The following is a 26,692-nucleotide window of genomic DNA, read 5'->3' on the forward strand; positions in this document are numbered from 1 at the left end:
AATATATGACGTTTTACGTAATTATAGGAGTTTTTTTTACCGTTTTTTACGGATACCGTAGCAATTTTTTCGCTGTCTTACAAGAATCGTAATTATAGGAACCCGTTTTATAGGGGGTCTACTGTAATACTATTTATGTCATTATTTTTGTTTATTCACAAAACTAAAGTATTCCTTAATAAATTTTGTATTAGTATATTTTTAAGTTATTAATTGAGCAGGTAAACTGATACTTTCCTTTGTTTAGTGTTGTTGTTCGTCAAATTGTCTGTTTGTTTTTTTATTTTTTTAAATTGTATAAATACAAAACGACATATTCAGAAAGGTAAAAACCTTGCTTTTGTCTATCTTTCCGCTGATTTTACACCATCAGCAATCCTTAAAAGCAATTCACAAGTTTCCGAGACAACCTTCCTTTTTAGGCTACTGTTTCGGCAAAAACTGTAAATGTAGGTAAAGCGTCCTTTGGTGTTTATTAGACATTTTTCTCAATATCACATTTTAAGTAAAAATAGTAAATTAAATTATGGCCGGCGTTAATTACATTTAAAAAAAAAAAACCTTTTACCTTTGTGAATATGTCGTTTTGTATTTATACAATTTTTTTAAAATGTAATTAACGCCGGCCATAGTTTAATTTACTATTTTTACTTGTCTGTTTGTTATTGATGTGTTTCACCTTATATGTCTGTTACGTACTTACATATTTTTAAGACTGATTATTTAAAGTAATATTAATTTTTTATGCATTTTTAATGTATAGTTGAAGTTTCCTTGTTCTTTCTTTTTTGTCAAACATTCTTTGGGAGAATTTTATTATAGAAATTTTTTTTACATTTCTTTTCAACTATTAATTACTGTATACAGTATTGTACGTTCTTCTGTAATTATGTTTTGTTGTATTAATAATTTTTTTTGTGCATCATACTGATGTTAGATTATGTCGAGCTCCATCCCTTACCACCCGGCAGCTCCTTTGTGAGCCTGGTCAAACCCATTATGGGCTTGCAAAAAGAGGCCCTCTTAATGCCTACATGGCGGAAAAAGTTTTCAAAAAATACTAATGTTAGATCAGTCTGCTAAATAAATAAATTAAAATTTTCTCTACGATAAATATAAGCTGAAAAATGAGAAGGTAGCATTTCTAATTTTAGTTTTACTATCGACAAAACTAGTCATAGTTTTGAAATAAAATTTTCCTGTATCTCTGTGTAAAAACTATATTTTTGTTCACAAAATTTTAATTGAATAACTTCTGTATCTTTTGTCAAAAAATGTGAAATTTTGAAGAAAAGTTTTGTGCGTTAACACACAAAACCTTCTTTCGAAAATTTCAGTTTTTTTTTTTATATATATTTATCGTAGAAAACATTTTAATTAATTTATTTAGCATACTGATCTAAAATTGGTATGACGCACAAAGTAAAACAATACAAATACAACAGAACATAATTACAGAAAAGCGTACAATCTAAATATATAAAATTGCTTGTCCTGACTGACTGAATGACTCACTCACTGAGTGATTCATCATCGCCCAGAGCAAACCGCTTAACCTATAGAGGTGAAATTTGGTAGACAGTTAGGGTACGTTAATCTCACACTAACCCCCGTATTCACCAACGCGAGTTAGAGTTAGAGTTAGGGTTAACTCTCGAGTTATTGGTAAATAGGTGTTAACCAACTCCGAATCTCGAGTCAAACACAATAACCCTAAATCTAACTTTAGAAAATCTGCGAGTAGACGATAACTCTAGGTTTCATGCTTGCACAATGCGATCTATTTGAAAGAAAAATGGCGACATTCGACTAGGACGAAACCGAGATGCTAGAAAATCTGAAATATCTAGATTATATAGATCGTGTGAAACGAAGAAGTCGGCGGATTATTTTTCCAAAAAGAAATCACCTTGAATAATTGGACAATTACGACTTTCTATGTCGATATCGTTTGCCAAAAGAGAGTTTAAGATACATACTAAAACGAATTGGTCACAATTTAGTTTCTACATCATCGAAAAATTATCGGATGTCGCCGATGGAACAACTGTTGTTGGTTCTACGTTTTTATGCCACGGGAACATTTCAGTTAGGGATGCACTATTTTCCATTTAAGTTTCCGCCATTTTCTACACGTTTTGCTTTCAACCAATCAAGATTCGGCTTACGAAAGAAGACTTGTTTAATCTCGAACGCAGGATTGTTTTAAAGCATTAACTCTAGAGTAGAGAAACTCTAGAGTTATACTTTTATCTGAATACGAATAAAGAGTAACTCGTAATTTGACTTCGAGATACATCTAAACTCGATTTCGTCAACTCTCTGTTTAACTCGCGTTGGTGAATACGGGGGTAAGAAGTGATTTTTCGAATTTCCCCCGTGGGGGAGAGGGAGAGAATTAAGGCTTAACCGGAAGAATGGCTTCACTGAAAAAGGCACACTGAGAAAGGATTTTTCGAAATTTCCACGCGGGGGTGAGGGAGAGCATTAAGTCTTAACCAAAAGAATGGCTTCTACTGTACTATTTTACATGCGATTTTTTGTTACGTTTAGTCTTCATTAAGTACTTAAGTGTATTAAATTAATAACATTTAAGACATTGTAATAAATATTTTTATATATTTCGATTTTTTAACCAAATGTTCAAACCTTTTTAAATTCAAATTTGTTATTAGATATTGGTTAGATTATCAAACGATTGTAAACGTTCCAGAAAATTGATCAAATTGAAAATAGTTTGTTTGATTCTCAGCAATTCTCATCATTCTCGGCGGTAGGTGTTATATAACAATTAATATGGTTGTTTAAATACTGACTATAAATGGGGTTTGCTTGCAAAACCTGCGCGGACGAAGTCGCGGGTAACAGCTAGTACTGTATACAGTAATTAATAGTTAAGAAGAGATGTAACAAAAATTTTTATAATAACATTCTCCCAGAGAACTATCGAGAAAAAAACAAAAAACAAAGAAAATAAAACTATTATTCAAAAATGCATAAAATATTAATAATCCGTAATTAATACTATAGATAGATAAATAGATTAAGTTAGATAATTAATACTATATGAATTTTAATGCGTTAAGATATAAATATATATATGAGGTTCTGTCATTTCTTGAGTAGATTAGATGAAGCAGGCGTAATAATTATTTTAATTACTAATACTGTTTATAAATCTTTATAAAATATATTTTTACTTTTAAAATTTTGCATATACAGTAGAGCGTCGTTTACCGAAAGCTGGTTATCCGAAACGTCCGTTATCCAAAAGCATTCCAGTCGGCAAATTTAAATTTTCGCTAGTGCAGTGGCGCTGCAATCTTCGGCTATTTCTTGGCCTACTCAAATATTTTACGTTTTTGACACTAAATTAACATCTGAAGTATAATTTTTTATTATTTTTATATTTTTCAATATATTTATTTTGTTTGTACAAAATAAAAAAATAATTTTTAACGATACAATAGTCTTCGTTAGGCTTAACATCGACGAAAATTAAACGCGAAGCGACACGCAACGGAGAAAAATTTCAACATTGGATAAATTAATATATTTTTTCGTACATAATTCGTTATCCGAAAAATAATTTATCCGAACCATCCCAGTCTCCAATTGATTCGGATAAACGACGCTCTACTGTAATTTTAAAATAATCATAATAAAATAAAATAAATGAAAACAAGTTGTGCCAAATATAGTTTTATGTTTTGTTTTCATAAAAATGAAGCAACTCCTTGCTGGACTTTTTAAACGTAACCCAATAAATAAAAGAAAACAGTAAAATTGCAAAAAAGTTATTAGTTTACCTTTTCGTAAAATTAATTGTAAGTGGCGTATTAATTTAATTCCAAACCATATAGATTTATATAAGAAGGATAGCGAGTACAGTACATTATTAGCAGTCTTATGCAGTTTCTCATTCCTTGTTTATGATATAATGTAGACTCCTATAAGATTCGCATAATATTTATGTATTTTCCGTTTATACTGTAGTAGCGAATATTAGTAACAATATTATTAATTCCAAACTCGTAAAGAATTTTCAGGTGTATCGAATCAGTATACTCTACTTCGCATTTGAAACTATTGCAGGTGTATTTAAATACCACGTTATTGTTTCATATTTTACGCATTTCTCTACTAAATAATTATATCAATTATGTCAAAATGGTATATGTGTAATTCTTTAAAAGATATTTCAAATTTTCAAATAATATAATACAACCGAAACTCAAATAGAATATTTCAGATTACTGCAATATAAAATAAATATATATAATTGAGAGTAATCAGATTAATTAAAATATAATTACTGATGATTCTAAAATATTATCATTGTATATATCGCTATGCAGATGTTACAAGTGCTTATTTTATAATAAATAAATAATTAATTAATTAAATTAATGACGTCCATATTCACGAATAAAGTAATGAATGAAAAACTAAAAAGACATCGAATGTTCTAAATTATAAGCCATCTTCAAAACATGACAGGTATGAATAATAATAATGCTCGTTTATCTTTATTGTTATGAAATTCATTCACCAAGATAATAGCCAATAATGAGTGTTGTGCTGAGCACAATCATGCATTATTAGCTATAATTTCGGATATAGTATGTCTTCTAATTCAGGTAACTTTTTCCCTTATAAATGTACCCATTACGTTCATTTTATTATTATTATTATTACTGTTATGAAAACACTACGATTCCACCAGCAAAGTCCATAATAACCGAAGCCAATTTATTTACTGGTAGATGGCTTCAGTTTTTAATTCAGTGTTCTTTAAATTAATTTTGTTAAAGAATGAATAAAATTTCCATAAATGCGGTCAGCAGACAAAGTTTTTCGGTAAGACGAAACACAGCTGAACTTCATTCACGCGTGTTAAAAAAAGAATTGTGGATTTATTACGAATTTGCTAGATTTTATCGCAATTAAATTATATTTATTCTGTTATTTGTTATGCATATTCAATAATTATTTGTAGTTATTAACAAAACATAAAAAATAAATACAAGTATAATTGCTGCACGTACTTAAAGTAAAGGATGTTAGGGTATCATCTGCCGAAAATAAATTACTAAGAATACATGACTACATCGCATAGAAAATTAATCATACGGATAAATAATACAATTATTAATAGTTATTTATTTGCCAGAGTTTACTTTATTTTTTATTTTTCAATTCTATAAATAATTTAGTTTGTTTATAATACTTTACTTTGATCTTTTGAGTTACATTGAAATTGTTTTTTTTCTTTTAATAATTTTTATCTTTACTACTGGTTCATAGGAAGACACGAAGGATGCTTCTGTCACGGTTTATAGGAATTTTGAATAAAAATTTTAATTAGTACGAGTCTGCTAAAATCAGGTTGTCTTCATGTACTTATTTTTTGATTTATTTACGTCTTGCTGATTACACCTGTACTGTTTATTCATTTCGTTATTGACGATTTATAATATAACTCTCACGTAGCAAATAAAATTAAATTAAAGTTTTTACTCGATGTTTTGTAAGTACAGAAAAATTTTCAGATTACGTTTTTGTTACAATACGTGTTTCAGTTTTGAAACAGTTTTGACCTCATTTCGCACAATCAATACTTAAATTGTTTAAAGCGAGATATAAACATAACATTATAAATTTATAAATAACTTATTTTCGATTTTCATCAAATAATGTCTTAAAATTCGTTATATTATGTTTATTATTCACTGTTTGTCTTTCAAGTAAATCTGCACACACTTATGAAACATTTTTATTTAATGAGCTAACTTTACTCACAAATGTAAATTTTTTAAATATATACAAAATAAAATATTGATTTAATACAAAGTTCATAGATTAATGAATATGACCTTGTAAATTATAAAAATCTAAAAATTATTAATAAACATTTAAGGTATGCAAGGAATCATAGCATTCTTATAGAAAATAACTTCAGTGAATGCCAGACATTCCTGTTTTACAAGGAATTTGCTGTTTAAGATTAATGAGAAAATAAAGGAACGAGAGGAATTTCGAAGAACACGTGTACGTTTTAATTACAAGGTTGATAAATATTTTCAAAAGAATCAAAATAATACACAGTTTAATTTTGCATCATATATTTTTGTATGCATTAGTAGTTAAAATCTTTCGCAAATTATTTAAATTACTGCATAAAATATTAAACAAATTTTCTAATTATATATTTAGGTTTTCTTTCTAGGATATATGAGGATTTGATGTTTAACTGGTTAAACACTGACTACTTGTAATTATTTTGTAAACTAAATGATAAAGTCACGGTTTCAATATACGAGTATTGTGTTAGTTGAAAGCAGTGCTTGCTGTACTTTATCTTTATTTCCTCCCGATACCGCCAGAGCATAATCGGGTTAAATACAGAGATATAACAAAACACAGGTAAATACATACATAATAACAGAGAGATAACGTACAAACAGTATGACAATAGAGAAGGAGTATGAACAGATGGTGAGATGACCGATACAAATTAACCGATATGATACATAACTTGAGAGTAGAATAACTTGTAGAGTAGTATAAAATAGACAACACTAATAGTAATAATAACAATTACACAGATATATGTTGCAGGAGAACGAATAATGATATGTACAATAATGTGCAGGGACCAAATGAAGATAGTGCCCGATGACAGACTTGACCAAATTAATGAATTACAAAGCGTATGTGAAACTTATGAATGAATTTTCTGAATGCTTTGTAGGTGTCACTATCCTTAAGAAAGACATAAAGATCACAAGGCCAATTAATACCCCTGTGGCTAAGAGCAAGGGCAAGCTCATGCCTATCATCCACAGTCATTGGCACATGCATATATACAACCCCATCACGGCAATTACAGATGGTACAGATGTCCGTTGCAGATTTGCAAAACCTTTGTAAGTAGGCCCGGAATCTCCCATGCCCAGTGAATAATTGGGTGGTTTCAAAGTCTGAACTAACCCAGTGGTAAAAAAATGGTCATGAATAGATTGAATAAAGTTCCTGGCAAGGCCATTGTAAATATCCCATTTCTGCTGCCAGAGATCCAAGCTGTAGTTTCAATGTTGGAGCTCAAGAAATGAAGAAGGTAGCACTGAATACTTGTAAGAGCCAGAGGTACTGATTGTTGCAGCCTCCCTGGGAAATAAATCTGCACGTTCATTACCTAGGACACCCTGATAACCTCTTACCCATTTGAGGAAATATGAGTTATGAGTACAAAGTATATAGTTTAGAATCTTCCTAACCAGGTGGTGAAGGTTGTTGGTATTCCTAAGTGCGTTGACTGCTGAAGCACTATCAGAGCAAATTGTAACTCTACTTCCAGTAAGATTGGCTTCACACCATTTAACAGCCATGTAAATGGCAAAGAGTTTCAGTTGTTACGGAGCAGTGTTATAAGATTTTTAAAATGTAGTTATTTAATTTGCAGGGGTACAGTTTGGATGTTCTTAAAGTAGATATTTCGAACTTCTAGAAGCATGTTAAATACGGAATATAATTATTCAATACGGCATTATTTTTATTAAATAAATGTCATTTTAAATAGGTGAAAAAATCTGTTGCACAATTCACAATATAATCATGAGGTAAAAAAAGAATTAACTAAATCACACAATTACATGTTAATAAATTCAGCTGGTATTATTAATAAGCGTAATCGCGCATAAATGAATTATAAACGTATACGTTATGTAATACGAAAAAAAAATATACTTGTACGGGTGGTTGTTTCGAAAATACATAACAATCCCTACAACTCAGTCTAATATTGTTTTTATGGAATTTTTTTATGAAATTCAACATCTGTAACAAATATTGTAAAGTAAAGACAAACAATCACTTTTTTCACAGAATACTAAAATTACTTATGTCCTTACTTCCAGTTTAGTTTCCAGCGGTAAAGTAGCAGTACTCAACTTTCTTCTTTCTTGAAACGAACCATAAGCCTATAAATGTGTAAATAATTGTCATGACATGAAACATTTAACAAAAATATTTTTGAAAATTTACACTTACTGATTGCACTTAGTTGAACAATAGCAAAGAAAAAATTAAGCCGATATTAATAAAACACAGTAAAGAGAGAAATTTCAAAATATGCATTAAATGGTAAATGTGATCCTCCAAAATGGTGTTGTATATGAACAAGGAAACAAAGGTCAAAATGATTCCATATTTAAAAAATACATATTTGTACCATTTGTCGTTTACTTCTGAATAAAATCGCATAATTCGAAGTATTTACAAATGATTTCAATGATATGAAATTTTTTTTATTCCCTACTTAATTTATTTGTTGGCAAGACATCAAATCTTTTTTTTTTCATTACATAGCCAATTATCATAATAACAGATATAAATTAACCCCATATAGAATATACGAATATTAATTTAAAATGGGTTATTGTATTCAATGCAGAATACAGCCCAGGTGTAACTCGTTCGATTTTCGAAACGTCGAAAAGTAATTAAGTAGGTAAGAGCTCTTAAAGTTTATAAAACCAACAGTCATAAAATACAATGAAATAAGACGTTAATATCTGATATATTCTCAATTTTCCCCAATAAGTCAATGTCGTAACTTCTATGGTTATTTTTTGTTGTCTTCCGTATTAAGCGGTTATACTAGAAAAAAGTGATAGAGAGGCAAATATTGCTTTCATGAACAATGTATTTTCTTTACTGTTATAAGTTGCTTCCAAACATCTACAAGATATGATATTGATTTCGGTTAAAAAATAATGAATGCCGGTTAGTAAAAAATGATTAAAGATATGAACTTGAATGAATTTCAAGTTGAATTCATAACGTTGAAACATAATATATCCAAACAGAAGAGGTAAATTACACGATAGATAAAATGTGCAGTAGTAGCAGTATTTGTCCATTTTCCTAATTGTTCTAGGATTTGATATAATTTTAGTGACGTATTTAAATCATTCTATAAATTAAAAACGAATTACTTCAGTTCAAATTTAAAAATTATTTATAAAATTCACGTTATCAGTAGCGAAATTGAGGTTAGTTTTACTAAACATTTTTATTTGAAAGTTTTTAAAAACCTTTATGTAAAATGCAGTTAAATAATTTTTTAACATTTGTAAAGAAACGTAAACTCCTTACAATACGCGAAAGCCAGAAAAAAAATTATTTTGTTAAATTACGTGAAAGTATTTATATTCCACTGTCAACCCACTAGGGTCCGTATTTTCCAAAATAATTATAGCTCGATGGTAGTTACAAAGCATTTATTGGTTGACACAGAAGAAAGTGAAGCAGAGCTTAGAGAGCAAAAAACTTGTTTACAGTCTGTACAAAACGTTTCTAAAGTTGACGATTTTCTAAACAAAAATTCCTGAAACGTAATACAGTACATTATTGTTTTCGTTATAACATTATTAAAAATAATATATTTTCAGTAGTTTTCTTTATTAAGACTTCAAAAACACAATACATTACTCGCCTAACATCAGAAAACCACGAATAAAACTATGGTTTCTACAAAATTGATTTTTGAAACAAGAACACTGTGTTTCCCAGGTGCCCCACATTGCGATAGAAACCCGATTTTTCTGACTCATAGTTAAACAGTTTGTAACTCCTAATTACAAAAATCTTGTAGTTGTAGATCTGTTAGTGAAGCGAAGATATGGCAATTTTTAGCAATTCAATATTGTCGGCCTACCTAATTGTATGGGTATTAAGTTAAGCTAAAATATTGTTGGAATAAGCTCGGAAAGTAAGTTTATTGTAAAACCTTTTTAAATGCCACAGACTGAACAGAAAATAATTGAAGAATTAAAATTGGCTCTATTAAAATTACAGGTGAAAATAAATTAGTGTTTTCTGAGGGTTATTAAGAGAATATTTAAATTACAACCTTGACTGATGTAAATATATATAATGTAAACAGGGCGCTTTCATTCTAAATTTGCAAAAAGTTCAAATTCTGTAATTTATCAAAAGGTTTAGTAATACTGAAAATGTGTTGTGAACCACAATTTTAGACAGGAACTGATTTATACGAAACTGAAGAATATATTCTATTGTATAACTCAAAAAGTTTAACATTGCCAAAGAAATCAAAGTTGAGTTTAAAGAGTTCTGACACTTTCGACTTTTCAATATATAAAAACAAAAATCATAAGAATGTTTTAATACTCAACCAATAAATACAACCAGTTGTTTATATAAATGAATTTATAATTAGTAAATACATCGACAAAAATTATATGCGATTAAATTAATATAATTGAAATTGTAAATAATTACGAGTAATTTATCATGTATTGTGACATAGTCATTATGCTATCGGTTTTTGTGGTGTCTTGCTTCTGTACATCAAAAAGTTACAAATGCCGAACCAGCAGTCCCACAACATAGCATTTGTTGCAAACGAAGCTAATTTGGCTTGAAAACAAGAAATATTCTTTGGATTTAAAGGCACGTTTTCGATAACATATAAAAAATTTCTATGCTTCAATGGACAAATTTCGTTCACTAATTACTTATATTGTACATAAACAGTGTTTATCGGCTAAGGATCGTGATTCAACATTTAAAGTGGCTGGTGAAGATTACAGAGTTTTATTTTGCGAGTAGAAACTACTTTCCCTTAAAATACTTCCTATATCTTAATAGACATTCCCTCGATTGGCAATATTGTTATATGCTAAGACGTAAAATCAATCAATATACTCACACATTAAAATTTATTTAGTTTTTTAGTGTTTCATACGCTACTTAATTTCGACTTTTTTGCATAGCATAGTAGCTTCTCAATACAAAATAAACTGTAAAGATTGAGACACCTTTTTACAAATGAAAAGCTAATCAAGTAAGCCAGATTCTTTCTTAAATTTTGGTTGGGTAATAGAAAAAATATACTGAGTCGGTAGTGTGTTATATAGTAGGTACAATTGTATACGCGACGTAAATTCATTCGTTTCACTTATACAAGCTATTTTTTAAATAGATAGAGCACGTCATACTCCTAAAATTTCGGTACAAATTGGCCAAAATTAATTGTTTAATTAATTAATTAATATTATACATGAATTTGTTTTAATGCATGAAATGTTTTAAAACAAATGTATATTTAACTCGGAAGATAATAACGGATAACACACAACATAGATTTTATTGAACATGTGCATAATTTATTCAAAACCACTGCAAAATTAAATCTGTGTACATTTAGGCCTACACTTAAATTCTTCGGAAATAAATAACATAAATTAGCATAAAAACTTAAAAACATGCAAACTGATAGAACTAACATTTAATTTTTTTTTCCGATTTCATAATATTTGTACAAAGAGTTTACAAATAGTAATTTTAAAAAATAAATAAACAAACAATTCGATTATGTCATCAGGCTAAAAGCTTCATTCCAGGTTAAATTATTACTCAATATTTTTAGTAGTATTGAATTCAAAATAATTATATTGTGGTGAATACAATAGGTGTATTACTCGCATGTTTTACCATTTAAACGAAGACATTACAATGGCACAATACAACTACTACATACTTATGCCTCTACCTTTGTGAGCTTAATTTCAGAAAAAATTTTTTTGGTTAATAATGGCATATATTTTACTGATGTTTTGTAATATTTAATAACGTAATAATAATATTAAAAATTTTTATCTAAAAAAAAGAACTTTCAAATTTAAGTAATTAAAGCTGCTAATACAAATTTACTAATGTAATTTTTTCTAGAATTTTAAGTGCTAAGAGTAGTATTGTTAGAATGTAGAAATAAAAGAGGAGTTTTAACTATGCAGAATCGACGTTCTTNTTAAGCTTCAAAGAGGATGAACAAAATCGTGCCCCCCCACATACACACAACACCCGAAATTTTTTGCATCTCCCGACGTTCAAGGTGCCCTGAGTCCAAACATGTAGAATTTTTGGGGGTTATTCCATCGCCATTTTGTTATATATAATAGCCTGGAAAGTAAAAGCAATATTTTTATATAATTCTAAGTAATTAAATAAAAACCAATTTAATCTTGTTATAAACTCTGCTGCTCCATTCACGATATAATTACAACATAGGAAAGCAAATAATATATAACGTTGACTAAAACTTACTCGTTAGTTCACAATGACCAGATTCGCTGGCGGAAGCGAAAAACAAAGCGAATACCACGTCAGACGTGACGTTGTTTCCAGTGAATTAAACGATTTTCTGAATCGGTTCAATGTTTGTAACTGTCGAGATTTTTTTTATCACTCGTATTCTCGCTAGTTGTAATGTGGTACTTATTAATTACAAAATGTCTACAAATTATCTTACAAAATTAGTAATTAACGATTTTTATTCATATTCTTTCTACCCAGCATACTTTTTACGTATATTTTCGTCTCAATAAATAAATAAACAAGGTCAACACTAAAATGTTAATAGCAACCATTTTGATTTCAAGATGACAATTTCTTTTGTTTGTAAATGATTGGCTGCTTAAAATTCGCAATTGCTTTATCGCTTTTCTCGTTTGATTTAGCTATTCGGTCAGAGTGAACAGAACTTAAGTAACTATAAACGTTTGTTACACAAACGTATAGGGTGTAGAATACGAGATAAAATACCTGTACTGGTGTTTGTTTTGAAAATACAAAACAATCGCCACAACTAAGTCCAATATTCTGTGTTTGAAATTTCTTCATGAAGTTCAACATCTGCAACAAATTTTATTTTATAAATAAACATAAAAATTTGTCATATAAAACTTGAAATATTATTTTCTTCGCGGGAATTCATTCATACTTTAAGTTTAGTTTCAAGTGGTAAAAGAGCAGCTCCGAACTTTCTTATTTCTTCAAACGAGTCATAAGCCTACGTAAGTATAAATACATATCATAAGGCAAAGTAAATAAATAGATTATTTTATAATTTTTATTTGTACTTACTGATGCACAGAGTCGAGCAACAGCAAAAGAACCAATAATGCTGAGAGTAGTTTCAAGTGGTAAAAGAGCAGCTCCCAACTTTCTTATTTCTTGAAACGAGTCATAAGCCTACGTAAGTATAAATACATATCATAAGACAAAGTAAATAAATAGATTATTTTATAATATTTATTTGTACTTACTGATGCACAGAGTCGAGCAACAGCAAAAGAACCAATAATGCCGAGAGTAATTCTAATTATTGTAAAAATACCAATTGAAATATACACATACATATGAAATGATAAACCCCCAAAGATTGTGTTGTAAATAAGAAGAGACATATAAAACAAAATTATTCCGTATTCAGTAAATATATATTCATTCCATTCGTCATTTATCTGTTGAAGGAAATCGCATAATTCCACGTGCTTACAAATAATTTCGTTAATATTTCTTTCGAGCCGTATTGATTTGACTTGTTGTAATTGGACTGACAAAGCATCAAATCTCTTTTTAACCGCTATTCCAATTATCAGAGCAACGGACAGAAACCATATGCTTACAGACAATTCGAATACAGTGTATATTATATTGTATACAACGCAGAGAAAAGCCCTGGTATAGCTTGATCGATTTTCGAAACGTCGGATAAGATGTAAGCTGTTAACTGCAGCTAAACCTAATGTAATACAATAGGAATATATAATGAAACAGAACATTAACAGCTGATATTTTTCCATTTTTTGTTTTTCCCCATAATAACTTGATGTTTTAAGTTCCATCGCAATTTTCTTTCGTCTTCCATATTGACATGTTAAACTACAAATCAATGACGCGCATGCAAATATTCCTTTCATAAACATGATATTATCTCTACTCTTACCAGTTGTTTCTATAGGACTGCAGGCAATGATATTGTCTTCGGTTGAAAGAGTGTGAATGCAGGTTAGCAGAAAATGACCGAAAATAATGGCTTGAACTAATTTCGCATATACAGACATGCTTTTAGATTGCTTCGGAGTCAGTCGATGACATTTACAGCGCTCGAAGACGATATCTCCAAACAGAAGGGATATGTTACACGATGGATAAAGTGTGCAGTAGAAGCAGTCTTCGTCCATTTTTTAAATAGATCTAAATTCGTTATAATATATTAGTGTCATAAAAAAATTAATGTAAATTAAAATAAACACTTTTATCCGAAAAATTATTTTTTTTAAGAAGTGNCATAAAATTAATCGATTCTAGACTAATCCGACTCAACATTTCCAAAATACGTATATTTTTTTTGGAAATAATCCGTATAAGCTACGCTATAAACAAAAAATTGTAGGATAACTTACCGAGTGTGCACCATTCGACATCGCCGTTGCTCAAGCTTGTTTTCGTCGCGGAACAGCTCAGCAAACTGCGGCCGCGATTTCTGATGTTATTTTTCTGCGAACACTTCGCTGAACTTTGGAAACATCGTTAATATAAATAATTTTAATTGCCGTTGAATAAGAAATGTTTCTTTCACAAGAAATGTATAAAATTACAGTGCTGTGTTAGACTTACGGTACCTAATTTACATACTGTACAGACGATAGTTCGCTTAAACTCTCTGTAGCGTGGCGCCAGGCAGCGAAAATTATATATATAACTATAATAAAGTTACAATAAACTAAGTGAATATATAATTATATATACTTAATATATAATTATATATACAATATATAAATTATATATAATTAATATATAATTATATGTACAGTACCTTATTTATATATAATACTGTACAGACGATAGTAATCTCTTCATAGAGTTGCGCTTGACGGCGCGGAAAGTAGTTCGGCTGCCCGATGACGTTTTTACGTAATTATAGGATTAATCAATACAAATATAAAACAATGGGATCGGTGAAATTTCAAAAAATATAATTTTTAAAAATGAAAGATTATCTTTAAATAAAATAAACGAGTAAATATAAAACACTCTTTCTTAAACAGATTACGAGTGATTTATATCGGCAGACAAATAATTAACAATGATACTATACTTTAGCCAACGTTATTTCTTCTAATATTTTCAAATTTCTCAAAGAATTTTCCAAAAGGTTCTCCAAACGCAATTCGCCGTTACAGCCTCATCGGTGGATTATCTAACAACAAGCAACTCATTAATTTTTATACAAATAAATTTTTCCCAGCATGCATCAACGTTTAGACGAAATTTAGACGAACATTCTGATTTAAAAAATTGGCATGTACAACAATACAAAAGTGTTCTACTACTCGTCCTTTAAACCAGTTTTCTATTTTATATAATATTTTTACAGAATTTCTATTAATTTTACAATCATAATTGATACAATGATGATACCAAGGTGACTCTTGTCTTTTTAGACGAATCGCTGCCTCGTGTTCTTTTAGGCGTATCTCGAGCCTCTGTCCGGTTTCTCCAACATATGATTTCGCTTGCAAACAATCACGTGATACTTTGTAAACTACTCCTGCGACGTCAAGCTGATTTCTTACTTTATTTTGACCTTTAGTATTAAATAATATTAATGATATTCGACATTTTGTTTTCCTGCTTCGCCACTACACATATAGAAAACTTTTTAAATATGGGTTTATATCGTTCATAAAGATTATGTATATAAGGCATTTTAACATAAGTATTATTATTTATACAATTTTTTACATTATATCTGTAATTTATAAAAGAATTATACCACTTACAAATTTTNGAGATACGCCTAAAAGAACACGAGGCAGCGATTCGTCTAAAAAGACAAGAGTCACCTTGGTATCATCATTGTTTCAATTATAATTGTAAAATTAATAAAAATTCGGTAAAAATATTATATAAAATAGAAAACGTGTTTAAAAGACGAGTAGTAGAGCACTTTTGTATAGTTGAACATGCAAATTTGTTAAATCAGAATGTCGGTCTAAACGTTGATGCATGCTGGGAAAAATTTATTTGTATAAAAACTAGAGTTGTTTGTTGTAAGATAATCCACCGATGAGGCTGTAACGGCGAAATGCATTTGGAGAACCTTTTGGAAAATTCTTTGAAAAATTGGAAAATAATAAAAGAAATAACGTTGGCTAAAGTATAGTATCTTTGTTAGTTATTTGTCTGCCGATATAAATCACTCGAAACCGGTTTAAAAAATTGTTTTTTATATTTACTTTTTTATTTTATCTAAAGATAATTTTTTATTTTTAGAAATTATATTTTTAGTAATTATAGGAGTTTTTACCGTTTTTTACGGATACCGTCGCAATTTTTTTTGGTCTTATAGAAATCGTAATTATAGGAACCTGTTTTACAGGGGGTCTACTGTATTTTTATTTTTTGATTTCGTTGAGTGGTGGCGTTTTGAATTTGGCTTTAATTTGGCGATTTCTATTAATTAAGAACTCTCGTTGTCTCGTGTGACGTGATAGTGTAATAACGGCCGCGTTTTTTTATGCAGCGCTCGAGAAGCACTTTACAGCGAACGCACTGAAATTGGTTTCTAATTGGGAAACACTGCTGAATACGTTATTCCGGGGAACGCTAGCAGATTCACGCACTAGACATTTTTTGTCATAGGTGAAAAGCCGTGTCGTAGTTCCTCTCATGTTATTTATTAGAATAAGTGCACGACTCTTATGGGTGTATAACGCTAAGAATACATAAACCAAAATACATGATACAAAGTAAACATAAAATTAGTATTCGGCTTTTAGTGAAAACAAAAATGTAAAGCTAGATATTAAAAAATATAAATAGTCTTTAATTCCATGTTTTTTGAACATAATTGTTAAAAGCATCAAACAATGGCTTCTGAACAAGCTTATCCAGTGGACATAGACAGTTGAAACCACGCGTAAAGATTTTTAATCTCAGAATAATTGTCTGTTGATCGTAAATTGGACAATGATAGATCGTATGGTCGATAGTGTCTAAGTTTTCTGTAGAGCAAAAGCAAGATCAGTTTTTCCCCGGTTATACATTGCAAAGGTATGCTCAGTAAGTAGTTGAGCAGTAGCAAACATTAAATCTCTAAGTAGTGATGAGAACCAACAATCTCACACTAAGGAAATAAAGTCTTGTTATTCTACCAGTGCTACTGCTCAACTATTTTACTGATTCCACTTTTCCTTAGCGTTGTCACAGATATAATTCTAAAGGCTGTCACGTGAGATAGGGATGCGAGTGTAATCCAAATCATTGTTCTCTGCAGCTGACTTAGCCTCAAACTAGGATTTTTTTTCCTTATATGCCAGTATGGCCAGCAACAAATATAGAAGTTATCTTATTTACATGACTTTTAATATGGTGCTGGATATATGCGATTTTCTTGCTATTGCATTTGGTATTTATATTATTAAAGCTTTTAGGACAGACTGAGAATTACTGTAAGTGTTGATAGACAGAGTTTTGTTTGGTAGTGAAGTGGCCCACTGAACAGCTTGGTAGTCAGCATCATTTTCAGCTTGATAGATATAGGTATGTGGGAGATATCTGTAACTTCTAACATATTTTTGGCAAAATATGACAGTTTGGAGAAAGATACAAACACTTGAGCCCACAGAACAGGGACTTTGAGACCCATCTGTGTTAATATTAATGTCTGCATGTTTATGCATGGAGGAAGCAGATGACACCAAATAAGCTTGTTTACAGGATAATGATCAGAGATAGTAGGGTAATAGCAATGTGGTAGCATATGAACAGCCGTAGACAGGAGTAGAGACCGTTGTTGAGCCTTGACGATTTTATTTTTGATGTAGTAGTTTAGAACCTTTTCTACAATACATAGTGGCAAAGGAAGGAGCTCTGCTAGTATCAGAGAGGCATTAATAAAAACTGTTCTGCCGCACTTTGAAATTCTGATGGCAAACTGGCCTTGAAGAGAGAGTAATTTAATTGCTACTGAATTTTTACTGGTTACATGACCACAACTAAAGGCCGCGTAAGTAGCATTGGTTGTATTGCTCCATTGTAGAGTTTTATAAGCTATATGATTTAGTACCCAAGTGAACCTAGCACATTTTAGCAGCATGTAGTTACTTTCTTGGCCTTAGCCAAGATGTAATCAATTTGGCAACGGAATGTGGTTTATCTCTATTCTCTCTTGCTTTATTTTGCATGACGTTTCTGTTTACACGTGCACTAACTGGTCGATCTGGCAAAGTTTTTGCATCTTTTGTAAAAATTAAAATTAATACAAATATAAATTTATTGACGTTGATAATAATAGAAATATTGTTAATGATTAAAAAATAAAGTTTTTAAAATAAATTGTTCATTCGAATTCATTAAGTTCATATATTTTTAAATTTGTTTACATAAACTCTTTTATAAATAATAGTACATATTAATTAACTAATTTATAATTATACATTTTGGACCTAAGGTTGTTAGGGTTTGCCGTATCTCTTGTTGATTTGTGACCATTTCCATTTCACTATGAATTATTTGATTTCAAAGTTTCAAACATAAAAAAATTAAAACGAATCCTTAATGTAACGTTATTTTGTAAACCAAACAGATTTCAAAGATTACAGATTGGTAATGTATGTGATACTGTAAGAGATTAATCCGGCGAAAATGCATTACTAGCAATGTTTCCAGTAAACATAATAAATTTCTTTTATACATTACAAATTAATCGACACTTTTCGAGTAACTCTTAGTTAGAATGTAACCCTTGGGTTCTAAAATTGCGGGCGGAACGACAGATAAAACTTATCTGCCCCGCTGCGTTAATGATTTTATTTCTAAAAATTAATGTTTCTAACATTTTGCGAAGATTAAAACAAGAGAATTTTAAACATCTAACTGTGTCCATAAGTTACAAAGGCATAACAACAGAAAGGTGTCTTTTAGAGCCTTTTTTGGTACAGTTTGTTTTCGGTTACCCAATAATATTAAAGACGGCCTGCTTTTAATATATATGAAGGAGCTTTGCTGCGTTTAAGTTTAAGACTTCTGAAGTAACCAAACCTAGCACTGGGTCAAAGTTTTACGATTTGTGTAGTTCATAAAGACAATATCATATCATGAAGGCATTGAGCGTAAAACTCATGAAGCCATGTTTGGATTATCATGAAAAGCTAATCCAAAGTAATAGATAATGTGTCTATAAAACTTACCAAATTCATTTGGGAAATGTACATTATCGTAACTATGAGAAAAAGTGAAAATTTACTAAAATTTATGGAATTAACTACAATTATGCATAATAATCGGCTATAGCGTATAATGGACAATTAAGAAATACAGCTGTAATAATCATATAAATTATTATCGTATGTTTATAGTTGAATTAAACAGACAACAGTTTAACATTACAGAATAATAAGAATTATATAAAATGCAAAAATTAAAATTTTTATTTATATTTTTGTTGTTAATTTGTTTTTATTTTCAAAATTATAAAACTACGAAGTTTATTCATTAATATAATAATTGTTAGTATTAAATTTACGTTCTAATGATCAGTATTAGTTAATGTTTAAGTAAAACAAAATATAAATTGATTTAAATTTATTACGTTGTAACATTTTCCGGATAAAATTTTATATTTTTTTCCAACTGATATTGTTTTTTTTTGGACTACAGTAAATTTATTATTTTACAGTCGCGTTATTTTAAAATTTCTAATGTATTACCAGTAAACCACTACATGCATTAACGGTATTACGTAAATTTTGTAAACACTAATTTAATATATCAGGAATGTTTTAATGCATGTACAAATTTTTAATTCTTATATAATACAATAAATCATTTTTCTTGACACAAAAATTATTTTAACAAGAGACTATGGTAAACAACTGTGTTTAATTTATAAATAACTTTAATAGCATAATCATGGATTCAGCTTCGAATACATTAACAATGTAAATAAACGACATGACTACTAATTAAGCTACTACACTTTTATAACCTAAGTGCTTTAATTGGAGCATAATTAAAATTACTCAAACAATTAAGTGGCATATAATACAGGTTCGAAAAAGCAATTTGAAAATTAATTTTATTTACACTTAACTAAATGTAAATCTGATTGGTTAAAATATATATGTTTGAGTTGATTAAACATAAAATGTTGTATGTATTTTCCAGATAGCTAAATAAATTATCCCATTCAGGAAATACACACAGCATTTTATGTTTAACAAATTCAGGCATATATATTATTCTAATTGATACAAATTGCTGCCCAATAACTGCTAAACAGTATGCAACAAAAAAATTAAATATTTTTTAAAAATTCAAAAACAAAAAGTAACTAACGAAGTTATTTAAATTAGTCTATACTATAAAAAGTAAATTAAAAATGGTAATTAAGTTGCGAATGTGCGCCACGCAGCGATACAAATCGTAAATAAATTTTCCTGATATTAATTAAAATACTGTACTTTACGAAATTTTGTCATTTCGACTATTACTGATAAAATCTCGTGTCTATAGTATAAAAGCATACTAAAAAATGTAATCTAACGTTCGTGCCTTGCTGTTCTTGCCCATAAATTTTCATTTCAAATTTTGGACTTTAGCAATCAAAGATGGAAATTAAAACTTTAAAACACCTTGAATAATATTAAAAAAACAATGTGCGTTATAAACACTTATACACAAAAACTATTGTTACTAAACTATATATTTTACATACATTCAAACACGTTTCCAAATAAACGTTTTAGCTAATTTCTTTATTTTTTAAAACAATCTTAAAAATTAAAATAAAATTGATATTAATCTTAGGCAACTTACCAAAGTTTTAAAATAAACTATTATAAAAATCATACAGAAACATAATAACTTTATTGATTATTTCAGTTATCAAGAAACACGTTCTCTGTAACGTGATTCGTTTCAATCTTTCATAACGTCATTCAATAAGAATTTCGATATTCACCAATCAGTAAACTTTCTTTCGATTTATACATTGCAAACCACTGGATTTTTAGTTTAAATGTTGCGAATTATCTGAAATTTTTTTACACACACTTGCAATACAGAAATTGTATTGTATTACAACCAGAAAAAAAATATAGTAACTGTTAGAACTGTTTCGCAACAATATAACACAGTAAACTATTTTTATACACACTTGTGTCGTCAGAAATACTTTTATATAAGAGCGTATTACTGTTTATTACGACAATAGGAATATTTTAAAGTTTATGCAATTGCTTGTTTTTGATATTCAAATATAAATAAATAAATATATATTGAATTAATGGCATTGTGTAGCTGTTTATACACAGTTTTACAATTTAGTATTTTGAAAAATAACCTTAATATTAATAATTTTTAAGAGATTTGAATAAAGGAGTATCTATCGAAAATTTTTAACCGTATTGTTATCGTTATTGTTTTTACTATTATTTAATGCTCTTTTACTATCAGTTTGTACATCGATTATTCAGCTTTGAAATTGGTAGATTACAATAATAAAAAATGGTGACAATTTTTTTTCTGTCATAACTCAGGATGTATTTTCTTCATAATTAAAGATTACAATATTTACAAAAGTTAAATTAAATTTTCGTGTCTATCTTTTAATCTCTTATACACCACCAAAGAAGTAAAAGTTTTAAATTGCTTTGAAGAAAACACTTCTTAAACAGGGTAAAAAAAATCGGTAGAAAACTCCACAATGTTTAAAGAGATCAAGTGCCAGCCTTTTCTTGTAGGTTCTGACATTTTACATTAAGAAACACAAAGAATTTTTCACACCATATTATTTATATCCACTTTTAAACTGCTTCTGGCCCTGTAGTGATAGTTACGAGATGCCTGCGTTTTTTTTATATACAGTGGTAAGTTTTGCTCGGTATACGACTTTTGTTCGGTATACGACTTAATTCAATTATACGCGCCATCTATGAACAAATAGCACTATCGGTATACTAGACCAGGCTAGACGTTCGCAGTGCCACAATTTATGACATTGTTAAATTTCTTCTGATTTAAATTTGTAAGTAACATTTTATTATTTTTATTAATCATGAATTGCAAAAAGGTAAGTGAAAAGAAACAGAAAACAAAAAAAAATGACTAGAATCACAATGGAACTGAAAAATGAGATTGTTGAGGAAATGTTTTGTAAAATTAAATAAATTGTAATAACTGAACAATACTTAACTAATACGAAAACGTTTTAAATTTGAGTAAAGTGTAGCCCCTCGTAATACAACTTTACTAACACAACTTTTTTTACAATTTCAGGTGCTAAGAGCAGTGTTGTTAGAATATAAGAATGAAAGAGAACTTCCAAGTACACAACTTGGACGTTTTTTAAAGTAAACTTCTCGGATTTTTAGCAGCATGTCGAACACGGTATACAAAACTTTATATCTCTGTAAAATAAAAATGATATTTTGCATATTATAAATAAAATACACTACTAATTTAAATATTTTAACGTAATTCTTGTTAATTAAATAAACACCAATTCAAACATGTTAATAACATTGTTGTTCAAATAACGATAAAATTATAACATTAGAAAGCAAATAATATGTACCTTTAAATTTAAAACTTACTCGTAAGTTCTAACTGAGCGCGATTCGCTGGCAAAAGCGAAAAACAGCTAACAGATGTCAGATATGACGTTTCCGGTGAATTTTATGATTTTGCGAACCGTTTAAAAGTATAACTGTCGAAATTTTTATCAAAGTTATTGAAACAATATAAATTAATTAAATCAAAAATCTTCTACTATGAGTAACGGTATTCTAATAAAATCGCACTTACTAAACCTTTATTATCCGGTACTTGTAAACTATTCGTAAAAAAAACATTTTCGGTTTCATTCAAGGCGTGCTTCAGGTTAAAATACTTGGATTCCATTTTTAGAATGAACGTTTAGTTTTAAAATATAATCGAATTCATGCGCGTGTTACGTATCGTCATCGTTTTGTTGTTCTTCGCATACGTAACGCCAAGCATAAGAAAGCGTGTTGCCGTCTTTAGTGTTTATACATTTCCCCTTCCTGCCGGCTTTGTAAATTTCCAGGGCTTCAAGGGCTCTGGTGTGGTCCGTATTAAAAGCTCTATTTATTAATTTGGCTTTTGATAGTTCTGCGTGAATATCCGAGTCGGTTGCGTAGGTGGATAGTGCAGTTGTGTAACGAGCATGTTTTATGTCAAATTTGTTCTTTTTAATTCTCTGTTGGATTGAACGCTTTGTGAGCCGATGTATACCATTTCTTGTTTAAATCGATCATCTTTTACAGGAATACTATATACTCCCGGAGCTCTAAGATCGTTCTGTTTGTCTTTTGCATTACGTAGTAATTGATATATATTGGGGGTTCTTCGGTACGCTACCCTGGTGTTCGTTTCAGTTGCAATTTCTCTATATAACGCTTGAAATTGTTTGCTGTATTCAACGATGTTGAGTCTTCTGTTTGAATCTTGATTAGCATTTTGAGTAATGGGTGCCTCTTGTGTTTCATGTGTTCGTAAATAGGCATTTGTCAGTCCTCGTATTAGTTCTTTTTTGTATCCATGTGCAACTGCAATGCGTTCTATATTTTGTAACTCAGTTATCGTGTCACTCTATTTAGAAGGGTGCGTAAATGCGCTTTTAACCAATGCTCGAAATTCTGCGATTTTATAATTGTACGGGTTCGCTGAGTTTGCCGGTATAAGCCATGAGATGTAGCTGGGTTTATTATATATACCCGTATCAATACTTCCACCGTCGAGCATGATGTTGATGTCCAGGAAGTGTGCATTGGTAGTAGTTAATGGATTTAGTTTAGTCAATTGATCTAGTTTAGAAGTCTAGCAACTTATGTGAGCTGGTATTACTTAGATTGGAAGAAACAGTCATACCAAAGTATAGTTCTAATATAATTATTTATAAGAGATATGTGGACGATGTCTTTATTCTGAGGAAAACGAAACCACACATCAATGAGTTTTAGAGCCACATGAACAAAAATCCATACAGGCTGACCCTGAAACTAGATCAACTAATATTTATACCGATTCCATTTGTTTTTAATAATTGAATTTATAATATTCAAAATTGTATTCAAATATGATTGTAAAAAATAATATTTTAAAAACTGGTTAATACCTATGTTGTCATTCATTGCCTTTAGGCTATTACACACTAACTAATCCAACACTCTCACTAATCTAGCTACAAATTGGCAGATTAACGAGACTGTACCGTCATACCCACCAAACCTTATTTTTATTATGTAATTTACATTAATTTTCATAACTGTCAACAATACAAATAAATTATTATATAAATATCTACTAGGACAATTATTATTATCAGGATTTACTGTAATGGTGTTGTTTCAGCAAATTGACAGCAACTTATTTATAAAAATAATCTTTATTGTTTGCCTCGTATTTCATTTTGAATTACCAGGTGATCATTTTTATGATGCCTCATAAAATAAAGAGTACATCCGAGTTGACAGACATCCACTTGTTTGCGATTGAAATCAACAGGGCAGAAATCAAATACCCTCATTACATAGAAGAATGCCGAACAATAAACGCATTGCCTGGTAAAGCGACTCTAATTTAATATTGACGTGCAAGCAAGCAACGGCGTACTCTGTTTTCATTCAAACGAGGTATCCTATCGGTTCGTTTAGGTTGGGTGGTTGGTTTATTGGTGTTTTTTTGGCGCAAAGACAACGTAGCTCAAGCTGCGTCATGGCTTGTTTAGCCAGCTGTATTTTGTCCTGTATCGGCTAGTTGGGCATGAGCTTCTAGGGTATATAGCTCCGTGGTAAAGTGTGACGTAATTTACATGTAATAATAGCAATATTCGTTTATGGTTATCGCTATGTAAAAAATAATGTTTTTCCAGGGGTCTTTTTAAGGGTAACTGACTTCTATTCAAGCAATATAAACGTCGAGTAAACCCGGAATACTCTACATTACCAGACTGTTTAGGCTAGGCGAGAACCAACGATCGAACGGTCGTGGGTTCGCACCTCATCCTGGTATTCAGGAAACAGGACCGATTTACTACTGGTGAGCAGCCAGCTGTATTAATTTCGCTGTACCACGCCAGGCGCGTAATTTATAGACTATAATTTTCATAACTTCGAAAAAAATTTTTTAACAACTTAATATGTAATATGGTAGTCGTTTATTTAAGTTAAACAATTTTAAATAATCTCAACAAAAAAAAATACAGTATTAAAGTTTATATTGAGTCAAGTTCAATAAAGTAACGAATTATGTAAATGCATAATAGGATTAAACAAGTTTTTTAAACACTAATATATTGATTTATTAATTTTTATACTAATGCCAAGTAAACATTGTTCTTTGTTAGCGTAAAATTCTAAATTTTAATCATTTATCGTAAACACTTCGAACATTTATGGTAATTAATTTAAACAGCAGTTAAACCGATACCTGTGAACAAGCTTGCAATCGTGCGTATTATAAAATAAAAGGCTTGTGAGTATAAAAATTACATTCATGTTTTACTTTTTTGTTATATATTGTCTACTAGAATCTTGTTTATTAATAGAACTTATTATATTAGTGTAGTTTTTTATTTCCAAAAAGCAGAGATCTTTCTGAAAAGCTTAAGGAAATCATTACTTTCACCAATGTTGTATAGAATTTTGACTAAAATCTTTATTATGCACGTCCTACTTCTTAATTAATGGCTAATTTGTTTCGATTTTGTATTCATTGCTATAATGAACCCTTGTTAGTTTAGATTATAGTTTAAGAATTATTGTTCAAAATTTACCCTCATAACTGAAATGTAGTTTTTCTTTATACAGAACCTCCAAGTATAGAAAATGAAAGATAAATCCGACCGTGGCAGACCTCATGTACTGAAAGATTGCGAGTGTAGATACTGCTCAAAAACTTTTCCACGTAAATCAAATTTGAAAAAGCACATGAAAAAACACTTGGATATAAGGCCTTTTCGATGTAGTGTATGCGTTAAAAGATTTAAATATAAAAAAAGTTTGGTTCATCATGAGAAATTGCATACAAGAGAAAAAAAGTTTCAGTGTGAATTTTGTACTCGATCTTTTAACAACATTGCAAACTTTAATAGACACAAAGCAGTTCACGAGTCTGGAGCATCTTTCTTTTACTGCGATACATGTCAAAGAAAATTTACGGATAAACACAAACATGAATTGCACAGGAAATCTTATCTGATAGAAGCACGTGACCGAAACAAACATGTAAAGAAAGAAGAAACACCAGCAGGACCTTCTTCAGCTCAAGTTGTGTTTAACTTCCATAATTACTGTCTTTCACCGACTCAAACTCCAAATAAGATAAAGAGAAAATCAAAAACTTCCAAAACTGGCAGTTTGGAGAAAAAAGTAAAACAAGTAAAATCTTCCTCAGCTCATATTCAGGAAGAAGTGATGATAGAAGCAGGACAATCTTCAGCTCATGTTCAGGAAGAAGCGACGATAGAAGCAGGACAATTTTCAGCTCATGTTCAGGAAGAAGTGACGATAGAAGCAGGACAATCTTCAGCTCATGTTCAGGAAGGTGACGATAGAAGCAGGCTCATGTTCAGGAAGAAGTGACGATAGAAGCAGGACCATCTTCACCTCATGTTCAGGAAGGAGAGATGAAGCAAGTGGAAAGTTTTTTACTTGAAAAACCGCTTAATTTCGATCCTTACCATCTTCCTTCTTCGAGTTCAACTCGTTAAACGAACTAAAGTTAAAGTGGAGAGAAATACAAGAAAACATTAAATATTTGCGTACAAATCCGCAAACGTCAATTTTAT

General features: G+C 29.9%; 2 protein-coding genes across 2 annotated transcripts in view; both read left to right on the plus strand.

The window, feature by feature from the left end:
- The window catches only part of LOC111637562, a 58,201-nt gene extending 51,045 nt beyond the window's left edge, over positions 1-7,156 (plus strand). The window contains exons 3-4 of the mRNA XM_023383068.1: positions 6,755-6,929; positions 7,075-7,156. Of these exons, the coding sequence (XP_023238836.1) occupies positions 6,755-6,929; positions 7,075-7,156 (257 nt within the window). The remainder of the gene's footprint in view (positions 1-6,754; positions 6,930-7,074) is intronic.
- An 18,104-nt stretch (positions 7,157-25,260) lies between these two features.
- Positions 25,261-26,486, plus strand: LOC111637563 (zinc finger protein 729-like). Its single transcript, XM_023383070.1, has 2 exons — positions 25,261-25,377; positions 25,713-26,486. The coding sequence occupies exon 2, from the start codon at positions 25,731-25,733 to the stop codon at positions 26,484-26,486; it is 756 nt and encodes a 251-aa protein (XP_023238838.1). The 5' UTR covers positions 25,261-25,377; positions 25,713-25,730.
- Positions 26,487-26,692: the final 206 nt, after the last annotated feature.

Source organism: Centruroides sculpturatus, unplaced genomic scaffold (genome assembly GCF_000671375.1).
Source record: "Centruroides sculpturatus isolate CEXI.00-Female unplaced genomic scaffold, Cexi_2.0 scaffold1090, whole genome shotgun sequence".
NCBI classification, from domain to species: domain Eukaryota; kingdom Metazoa; phylum Arthropoda; class Arachnida; order Scorpiones; family Buthidae; genus Centruroides; species Centruroides sculpturatus.